This window comes from Antrostomus carolinensis, unplaced genomic scaffold (assembly GCF_000700745.2).
Source record: "Antrostomus carolinensis isolate BGI_N321 unplaced genomic scaffold, ASM70074v2 scaffold10179, whole genome shotgun sequence".
Lineage (NCBI taxonomy): Eukaryota > Metazoa > Chordata > Aves > Caprimulgiformes > Caprimulgidae > Antrostomus > Antrostomus carolinensis.
In genome coordinates, this window is record NW_010340681.1 from 786 (window position 1) to 12046 (window position 11261).

The 11261-nt window shown below is 36.6% G+C and overlaps 1 protein-coding gene across 1 annotated transcript; it reads left to right on the plus strand.

Moving 5' to 3' along the window:
* Positions 1-673: 673 nt before the first annotated feature.
* On the plus strand, positions 674-10304 carry LOC104531372 (dual specificity protein kinase TTK-like; the record flags this gene model as incomplete). The annotated part of the gene is made up of 10 exons (XM_010176234.1): positions 674-800; positions 1947-2039; positions 3105-3262; positions 3349-3500; positions 5459-5583; positions 5903-5983; positions 7694-7870; positions 8593-8683; positions 8952-9049; positions 10215-10304. Coding segments are annotated over 10 exons (1192 nt in total), but the record flags the coding sequence as incomplete, so codon positions are not given.
* Between the last annotated feature and the right edge of the window lie 957 nt (positions 10305-11261).

An 11261-nucleotide genomic window follows, 5' to 3' on the forward strand; every position in this document is an offset into this window, starting at 1 on the left:
TTGCAATCTTTAGTTTTCTTAAATACATGATCTGTCTGCTCATATATAGTGTAGCTAGAACTCTTAAAAAAAAAAAAACAAAACAAAAAAAACCCCAACAAAAGCCAAACAAAACCAAAACAAACAAAACAACCCAAAACCAAACAAAAACTGAACCAAAACTGAAACAAAACACCAAGCCAAAACCAAATAATCCAAACCAACCCCCCCTGACCTGCGAACTCTCATGATTGCCTTGAAGTTGTTTGTCTAAATATGTCACTTTAAAAAAGTCTCTCTTCATCTAAAAAGGTTTTGAATAGAGAACAATAAGCTAAAGAAAACTAACTGTGGCTCAGAATATCTTGCTGTCTTATGGTCAACTCTTGTAGTTATATGGTGCTTTCATTCTTCAGATTGTGGGGAGCACCAGCTAGTATCTGAAGATGAGGATTTAATTAGTTACTGTTTTAAGAAATATTTCCCAAGTATGTTGTAGTTTAAGTGTGTTTTTGAAGGACTAAGTCAAGAAGTTGAAGTGATCTTGATGCTAATTATTAAAGTTATAAGAGACTTGAGCTTTTGGTAGTCAATAGAGTTTAACTTTCAAGAAGCACTGAAGACTTCAACTTTATTGTTAGAATAATCTTAAAAAATTACAACTAAATGCAGATTTGTTCATAATTTCGTTTAGTTTCAGAACACCAATTGTAAAGAACAACTTTCCACCTGGATATCAGATCTCTACTCCATACAGCCAGCTCCCATATTTCCTACCGCATACTCCAGCAACTCCATTTCAAAATAAGGTTGGCTTGCAGGTAACAATTTTAGGCTGTCTTCTGCCATTTTTGAGTGCATATTTCCATTGGAGACTACTTTAGGTTCAATATATGCATGTGTGTGTATATGTATATTTTTTAAATCTAAGGTTTCTGTTCATCTTTCTGGATGAGTAATGGAAAGTAGCCTATATTGCTTATTCTTAAAATAACTGTACACTCATATGTATGTCTGAATTTAGTAAAATAAGTCAGCTTTTGAAAAATCAGTTCAGTTGTGACAAAATCCTGAAGCCCTTAGCTGAAACCTAAACCTTTTCAGATCCGTGATTCTGTGATCCTGCTCCATGACAGAGGCAAGACCTAGAGTCACTATTTTTGTTCTGCTATGCTTTTATAGTGGTACTACTCAATACAGTGGAGTACCTGCAAAGAGAAGCAATGTGTTAGGGAGGTAAAAGAAGGAAGAATTACATTTCTCTTCTATTTTGTAAGATTTCACAAATTTTGATGGATTTGTAGTGGCCTGAAATAATGTAAAAATGTATTGCCTTAGTTGGGTTGCATGTTCAGGTAGGAGTCTTTACAGTTGTAGATAGAATTGGGGGATAGGTTTAAGCTTCCTACCAGAGGATTAGTATTTAAAATGTATGGCTGTTCTACAACTGGGTGTAGTGGGTATGGGCAATGCAGGCTGCTGTTTCAGCTTCACAGCACTGAAGTCTGCTAGCTAGTAGTTAGCTTCAGATAAAATAGTAGGTGATTTGAGTACAGCTTGGTTAGTTGCATGCTGGGACTGAAAGTGTCTTAGTCTGGTTTCCAACATTATCTGTAAAGAGGGAGGTGTCTCTTAATGACCTGAGAAGCCTTAACAAAGAACACCCTGTTTTTGATTTCCAATGTGAAGAGCACTGGTATCTTTTGTAAGCATATCTTTTAAAGAGCGTTGATATCTTTTGCTCAACGATGTTACATGCCAAATGATGATTATTATACAAATACTTTTACTGTTTGGGCATCTTTAGCTTTCAAGACAGACATATTTAAAGTTTAGCTTTACCACACTTTATCTTGTTCAGAACAACCAATACAAAGCATATTAACTTAATAAAAAGTAGAGCTCTGCCACATTCTGCTGCATGTATACCAATAGTTATTTTCTTAACTTTTTCTGTATGTACCTAGGTTCCAGCTTCTATACCTTCCCATGAGTGTCTTGCCATCAAAGGAAAAGTTTATACAATATTAAAGCAAATAGGTAGTGGAGGCTCAAGTAAGGTAAGATGCTCTTTTGTCCTTTTAGACAGTCACTCACTTACACAGTAGTAGTTGTATTGTGAGCATATGTGGTGAAGTCGTCTAATAAGGAGTCCTTTTGGTTTCTGCATGAAGGCCTGAAGGTAGGTTGTGTATGCTCTTGGAGACAACAATTTCTGTGTGGAGTATTAAAATTCCTAATAAAATCAACTCTTTTGTTATAAGAGATGTGTTGCAGTATTACTGTACATCTTAATTTGAGGCTGTTGTTTAGGGCAGTGTGATTACATTGTTGGGAAATGTGTGGCTTGTAAGGTTGATTAAAAGTTCCTGAAGTGGACAGACCATCCCTTATTACTGGAGTCTTCTGTAACTTGTGTGAGTGAGAAGTGGAGTGTAAGTATGACTGAAGTGGTGAGTGAGCTGCTTTCGGGAAAAGTGGGGTCACAGGAGTTTGAGAGACAGTTTTGGCATAATCTCTTGTACAGAAGATAGTTATGTCAAAAACAACATAAGCAGTTTTGCATGAGTTAGATTTCTCTTCTGTCTGCTTTTTTCTGTATCTGCATCTGTATGCATCTGCCTGTGAAGACTGTATTACTAGTTACAGAAACTGCCTGAGAATTTGTGTGAGGGAAATCTGATATGTGTACACATTTATTAATCCTTAGTAACAGCCTGTGTATTACTTAGTCTGCAGTGAAATGGGAAGTGAAATGGCTACTTGTAGTTAATTTGAGGCATGCAGTGACATATACATTGGATACTTAAGCTAGATGATAGCATTTCTGCTTAAAACTTTTTTTAAAGTACCTTTTGACTTGTACAAAAATTGCCCAGAAAGCTTAGTTAGAGCTAAGTTTAAAACTGAGTATATCTAAGCTTATCCCTAAGTCCACTAAATCCTCTGTTTTTTTGTTTTAAATGCGTGGGTTTTCCCCAACTGGCTCTAATTGCCTGAGATGGAACTGCAGATTGACCTTGTTTTATAGCTTTTTTTTAAATTAAAAATATTTGATAGTTTTCATTTCACCAGTAGCCTAGTTGAATGAAATATGCTCAAGCTCTTATGTTGCTGTTTTGCAGGTGTTTCAAGTACTGAATGAAAAGAAGCAGCTATATGCTGTCAAATATGTGAATCTAGAAGAAGCTGATCAGCAGACTATTGAGAGCTATAAGAATGAAATTGCTCATTTGAGTAAACTGCAGCAACATAGTGATAAGATAATCCGCCTTTATAGCTAGTGAGTAAACAATTTTATTAAACCAGTATCTTTGATATAAAGAAGTTGCCTTAAATTTTAACATAAGTACATTTATTTCTTTTTAGTGAGATTACTGATCGTCATATCTACATGGTAATGGAGTGTGGAAATATTGATCTCAATAGCTGGCTCAAAAAGAAAAAGAAAATTGATCCATTGGAACGAAAGAGCTATTGGAAAAACATGCTGGAAGCTGTTCACACAATCCATGAATATGGTATTCTTAAATAATTCTGGGTATTTGTATGGGTTATATGGCACAGACAATATGAGTGTGTTTAAATTCTTGAGGTTGTACTGCTCTTAGTTGTGGTGTAAGCCTAGTGATCTTCAAAGATGGGTATTTTACAGAATCATAGGGGTTGGAAGGGATCTCAGGAGATCATCTAGTCCAACCCCCCTGCCAAAGCAGGTTCCCTACAGCAGATTGCCCAGCAAAAGCATCCAGGCAGGTTTTGAACATCTCCAGAGATGGAGAATCCACAACCTTTCTGGGCAGCCTTTTCCAGTGCTCCGTCACCCTTACAGGAAATAAATTTTTCCTTAGGTTTGTGTGGAACTTGTGGTGTTCCAGTTTTTGCCTATTGCCCCTTGTCCTGTCACTGGGCACCACCAAAAAGTTCAGCCCCATCCATTTGGCCCCAGCACTTCAAATATTTATAGACATTGATAAGGTCCCCTCTCAGTCTTCTCCAGGCTGAAGAGTCCCAGCTCTCTCAGCCTCTCCTCATACAGCAGATGCTCCAGACCCCTCATCATCTTTGTGGCCTCCGCTGGACTCTCTCCAGAAGATCCCTGTCCCTCTTGAACTGGGGAAACCAGAACTGGACGCAGTATTCCAGATGTGGCCTCAGCAGGGCAGAGTAGAGGGGGAGGAGAACCTCCCTCGACCTGCTGGCCATGCTCTTTTTAATGCACCCCAGGATACTGTTGGCCTTCCTGGCTGCAAGGGCACACTGCTGGCTCATGATCAGCCTGCTGTCCACCAGGAGACCCAGGTCCTTTTCCACAGAGCTCCTCTCCAGCAGGTCAGCCCCTGACCTGTATTTACTGTATTGTAAAAAAAAAAATTTCAGTGAAACAAAAGACAAGAGTAAATCTTGATGCAGACTTTCTTTGCTAACTCAAAGGGAACTCCAGGTATCACTGTTGTATAATGCTTTCTATTTCCTTGCAACAGTCTGAAAATAATCTCTTCTGTTTTTAGACTAAATTGTTTACTCCCAGTACTGCTTGTTCTCCATTTGACTCAAATTTCAGCCACTTACCCTCTCTGAAGAAACTTTGACATTAGTAACAGGTTTTACACAGCTCTGTCGTCTTTACTTTGACATAGTGTTTCAGCTTTTTCTCATGGTTCTTCAGGCCTTCCTTTCATCTTTACTTATGTAATTGAAGTGCATGTGTTTGTATTATGTTTGGCTCTAGAACGTAAAGGAGAAAGCAGATTTGTGTCCTTTTCCTATTTAAGGAAAAAAAAAGTTGAGACCTGTACATATAGCAGAGAGCATCACCTCTTCACAGCACAAGAACTCTAGAACATTCAATAATATAGAAAGACAGCAAAATGTACTATAGCACAGGCTGCATCCTGTGTCCTTGAAACAAACAGTTTTGCAAAATACAGAAATGAACTGATTGATTATATGGATAATAACCAAAATTCATAATCAATTGTGTAGGTAGGATTTGTGAGAGGTCAGTCAGGTAATACTCAGTGAATAGTACCTTTGAGATTAGTAAGCAGAAAACATCGGACTGAGCAATGTAATTCTTTTAAATACTTGCTTAGCTAATTATTTAAGAGAAAGCTAGAGGAGTGAACAGGCCATTGAAATGATCCAGAACAGCAGTCCAGTATGGCAGTGTACAAACTAGAGGGCCTCTCCCTAACTGAGAGAAACTATGCAACTCGAGTCTCTGGGAGCTAATTTGGGGGTGCATGCAGAGTTGAATAAGTAACAATTCAAACTGTAAACTCGTGTGAGTCTTAACTGTTTAAAAGGAAATGGAAACACTATGAAATCTGCAGAGTAATTTGGTTTCAACCAGGTAAAGCTGATCTGCACCTTTTCTCTGTGCAAGGGTTATGGGAACTGAGCAACATAAGAAGTAGTATCCAAGTAGTAACTTGGATTGACTAAACCTGGATTGACTTTAAACTCTATTTTACAGGCATTATTCACAGTGATCTGAAACCAGCAAACTTTCTGATAGTTGATGGAATGTTAAAACTAATTGACTTTGGTATTGCAAACCAAATGCAGCCAGATGTGACAAGCATCATTAAAGATTCTCAGGTGAAATACTTCTGAAAAATTGATGTACACTTTTCTGTAAAGTCCTATAGTACTCGCTGATTATGTTGATTAATGTAGTAACTTCAATGAATACTGAAATTCTATGCTGAATGGGTTTATATGTGTATATAAATACTCATATATGCATTTTTAGTTTTTTTATTGAATGGAATAACAATGGCTTTCAGCCTTAATAGAAATAAATTTTTAAGATGCTTTCCAGTGTTTTTAAGACAAAAAATCTGACTTTTTATCAAGTGACTGAAATGGAGTGCATGCTTCACTTAAAGGAATGTTTTTCCATTTTTATTATTACTAGGTTGGCACAATGAATTATATGCCACCCGAAGCAATAAAAGATATGTCTTCATATGGAGAAAATGGGAAATCTCGATCTAAGGTAACATGAACTTTTTTCTCCTGTTCCCTTCATGTTCAGAAGGTAATTCAGGCACATCTCTTAAGACTTAATTTTCTCAAAATCTTCCACTGAAACTAGAACATAAGGAAATCCATTGTGCCATGATGGTAGTGGGCAGAGACTGGAGGTTAAGTTTATTCCCCTCAGCTACATAAAAGCATTTTGCAGATGGTGTTTAGAAAAATGTAAGTGCTGAATTAATGAGTAAAGTTGAAAGCAAAACATGCACAGACTTGGGTGTTGGAGGAGCTGATAATAATATAATGATAATATCTAAACTGATAATAAAGCAATATAGAACAGTCTTCCACTATGTTATCAGTGTGAATGGGACTGAACAGCAATACAGAGTACAGTGAAATGCATATGCAGTCTTTCACACATCAGAGGCTGTACTGATGACTGTTACAGAAGTCTTGTGAGCATGTTAAGGGTCCACAGTGCTGTGCCTCTCTGACAAATCCTCCTTTGCACTGTAATTGCTCCAGGCTAGAGCTTTCAGGGAGTGTTTCCTGGAGGGTCTTCCATGGAGTGAATCATTCCTCAGTCACTTCTTGGTTGCTTACTGTGCTGTTTATGCCCTTTTGTTTTAGCTTAATTCTGCCAAAAATTGATGGAGCTCCTATGGCACTGCAAGCTGCTACACAGCTACATTTTAGCATGCTACATAAATATCTCTGGCTTAAAAATCCTTTTCTGAAAGAAAGAAAATTTGCTTTCTGATTTAAACCATTGCTAATGTGCTTGCTTAAACAACAACATATGGTGCTTGTGTCATTGTCATATTTTTGGATTCTTTTAAGTGTGAAGCAGGTTTTGCAAGAAATAAGTGATACCTAATAAGTATTTTAAAAGGTGATACAATGAAGCCTAGTATTTTAGGGGAAACATGGACGAGTTCTGTGCATTCTATTAATTTTTCTGCGCTACAGAGTACTCTGTATTGTAGAACTTTAACTTCACCAGGGCAATAGAATGTGAATGATGAGGAAAGTACCTGATACTTTTTACCTTTAAAAGTTTTACCTTTACATTTTTAAAAATTGCATGTGATGTGCAGACTTGTTCTGGAGCTCAGCTCATCTAAGCAAAAATCTAACCGCTGTGCTGAGAATCAGGCTCTCTGTCTGCCTTTCCTCACTTCCTTCCTCTCCTTCCCTCCTCTAGTCTTAGGTGCTCTCCTTAAAGTGTTTCAGCTTCTACAGGAGAAGTGGAAACTGCTCCTGTAAGGAACAGCCTAGGTGTGGAGGGTGACATCTGGATCTGAATCCTTTAAATGCAAAGAAACTGAACTATGCCTTCCCATCTTGGGGATATAGCTGTGATGTCTTACTGGTTTCTGGATTGAATTATTTTAGTATGCTTTTCTTTGTATTTACTCATAAATCTGAAATCAGAATCCTGCTGTTCAACTGGTTAAGGACTAACTTTAATTTTATTTTAAGTTAGTTGTTCAAGTTGATTTTCAAAGATAATAAAAATAGCTTTCTTACGGAATATTACTGAATGAGTCTTAGTAGTTAACGGCATGCTGTCTTGGTGATTTTGTGGGATAGTTACTAAGATCTGTTATCCAATGTAAAATAGATATACTCTTAAGTGAAATGGCTGTACAATTGTATGATAAATTAACTGAAGGGACAGTTCCTTAAGTGAGGAGTAATCTTAACTTTTTTGTTCTTATATTAGATAAGTCCCAAAAGTGATGTGTGGTCATTGGGATGCATTTTGTACTGCATGACATATGGAAAGACTCCATTTCAGCATATAACAAATCCAATCAATAAACTGCATGCCATCGTTGATCCTAGTTATGAAATAGAATTTCCAGATATTGCTGAGAAGGATCTTCAAGACGTGCTAAAGGTAACTGTGCCTTAAGATTAATTTTGATTGAAATAATGGCAACTTCTGTATTTAAAGCATATTTTTTAAACTGATTGAGTTGTGCTTGAGAAACTTTTTTCACAAATAAATGCTCACTGCTACTGGTAGTAACAGGCCTTATTCCAAAAGAAGACTTAATGAAGCTAGAGCTACTTCATATAGCTCCAATAGTAAAAGTCTATTTTTAGCTCAGTAGCAAATAAACACTTAAAGCAGTCTGGCTTAACTCCTTTGGCTGAACAACCCAAAGTACATACAGTAGCTTTTGTACTGGCTATTCCTTTCCCTCACCCTGTGTATTTGTCTGCTTTTGAAACTTGGCCTATGCTTTTACTCAAGCCCTAATTGTGTTGCTCAGCTTGTAACAGACTTAGACTAAGAAACACTTATTGCCTTAACTTTCAAGTCTTACTGTCATTTTGTGTCATTCAGAATAAAAGGATATTGTAGCTTCTGGTCTTCACCTTTTCTGGCATTGTTGCTTGAGTAAAACAATACCAAACTTTACTCTGAAGATAATAACTAATGAAGGCAATTGGGTTAATCTGTCAATGTATTTTGAGTTGAGTCTTCCTGAGTATGTAGTGCGGCAGTAAGAAGTTCTGACATGCACCTACAGGGTCTTTTAAATAGCCTCCTTAATTTTTAAGAAAATTCTTAATGTATAGACAAAGCATTCTTCCTCTTTTTTTCATTTTCAGCGCTGTTTAATAAGAAATCCTAAACAAAGAATATCTGTTTCGGAGTTGCTGATACATCCCTATGTTCAAATTCAAAGTCACTGTCAAACAGGTACATTTATTTTAAAATACATTTTTATTAAAGAGTATTTACACTTCTGTTTAAGAAAACAAAATGCTTTACTCTTACATGTGCTTTCCACTTGCTGGCATAAGAACCTATTTTGTTTGGTGCCTATGGGTGTTTCAGAAAAAACTTCTGTATTTTAATTCTTGAACTCTTCATTTCAAACCTGACTTTTTGTATACCTCTTACAAACTGTAGTGGTAATTTATACATAGTTGTATCCAACTTTAATGTAATTATAAATTAACTGCAGGTGTTCCAAATGCAAAAGGAACTACAGAGGAAATGAAACGTATCCTTGGCCAGCTTGTTGGCTTGAATTCTCCCAACTCTATTTCTAGAGCTGCTAGGGTAAGTAAATTTTCTTTTCCATTTGTATGGTAGTGCATATTCATGCAAACAAAGGTTAGAATGTTTGGTAGTGAAAGCTGAAAGGATACTTATCAAAGCTGTAATCACAGCTGGAAAGACATTACACATTGTAGTGCTTTTGTTTGCAAGCATGCAGAATCTCCTGAATGAGAAGGGTTGAAAGGATGATGATGATCTTGACTTTTTACTTCCTTTCTACCTCCAAGTATGTCTGTATTGCTTTATTTCCAAATCCTTCACTGCTCCAGCATCTCCTCTCTGAAACAGTCCTTACTTTTAAGCTGCCCAAAAACTGTAGTAGGTCTTCAAATTTAAGAACCATAATTATGGAGAAATGATCTCAATTGATCTATTAAGTGTGCAAGCTTTTGGACTGCAATTATTCTTACTTCCTGGAAGTTGCTGAACTGTTACTGCACTGCTATGTATAAATCAGACCCTGTATGTTGAGGTATTATGATTGCAGCCTCTCAATTTACTGCCTGAAAGAGAAGCTTGGTAACTCTTCACCAACTCTGTTCTTTCTACCTGTCTCTCAGAAGAGGTGATGGTGGTCAAATATGTAGTAAGTTGAGATGGAATGCAAAGCTGCTTTCATGAGGAGGAAAGCAAATTCAGTATGCATAAAGTAAATCTCAAGTTTATTTACACTTACACTGCTAGTCATACCTGACTTTTTTTTAAAAATATGGAGGTGAACAAGAACTTATCCTTTTAACAGTATTGTGACATGGCTATGTTCATGGCTACTGATCTTTCCATCTTATATAAAGCTTACTCACCCTGAGTATGTAAATACCTCTCTCTTCCATGCTGGTGTTTCCCCATCAGAGACAATTAATAGAGTAAACTTGATTTTAAATCTTGGCAATTAGTTTGTTCTCTGCCAACTTGTGAAGCTCTATACCTTTGCTCATGCTGCTGTTTTCTTTTAGGCACTACATTGCATTACAAGTGGTACAACTATAATATCTTAAGTGTATCTTTACTTTCTGATTTGAGAGAAAGTTTAGTATGGAGTTTAGAATATTTCAGTATATGATGACTTATTTCAAGTGGTAATGTTTGTTATAAAGTTATAGGTTGAATTCATGTGCAATACAACTTTGTTCACCTGAATGCCTGTGTTTTTATTAACTTTCAGACTTTATATGAACAGTGTAACAGTGGCAAAAGTCTCGATGTATCAGCATTTGCAAAACTTGGGAGTCAAAAATCACGGACAACAAAATGATGTACTGCTGTTCAGGATGCAACAGAGTTGTCTGGTTGGTTAAACTATTTTGTGCTGCTAGCTTTTAAAAGGACACTCAGCATAAAGTTCACATTTTAAAACTTTTTTTTGTGTCTTCTGATAATGCTTGCAGATCATTAAAAAGAATTTAATTGAACGTTTTTCACTGTGGGCTGTTTCTTTGCATGCCACTTGGATTGAACAATGAAAATAGCTAGTTGGTGATTATGGTCTTTGTAAGTAACAAAGAATTACAGTGTTTGGAGTACAAAAACTTGCATGGGAATCTTCAAGCTGTTATCCTCCTGAAGCTAAAACAAAAGTTCCTAAAATCCCAATTGGTGTACATGAAAAACATGCAAATATCTCTTGAATTATCTCCTCTGACATGAGCACAGAGTAGTATGCTCTTCTGTCCCTTGTCAACCAACACATCTTGTGACCAATTTTGATTATAACTAAGGAAATAAGCACTCTGTTTATGTAAGTGATCAGTTACAGTACTGGTAGATACATGTCACCCAGTTTTTGAGCTGTTCCTGTGGTTAAGCGATGTGGTGGAAGTGTCAGTACTGATCTGAAGAGTTATATGAATAAAATGGCTTTTGTTCTATTAAAAATGCTGCTATAAATCTAATATGCTTTTCAGACTTCAAAATAATAGAAAACCCATCAAGATTCATGATGGTCAGAAATCACTAATTTGGATTTTTAAAAGCACTTATACTAAGCACTCTAAAATGCACTCAGTGTAACAGGACTGTTTTTTACACAACTGTTAGTGGATTGATCAGGTTTTGTTTTAACTGAATTACATTTCTGGTGCAAATTTATGAATTTTAAAGTTACTTAAATCATCATAGAATCATAGAATGGTTTGGATTGGAAGGGACCTTAAAGATCATCTAGTTCCAACCCCCCTGCCATCAGCAGGGACACCTTCCACTAGACCAGGTT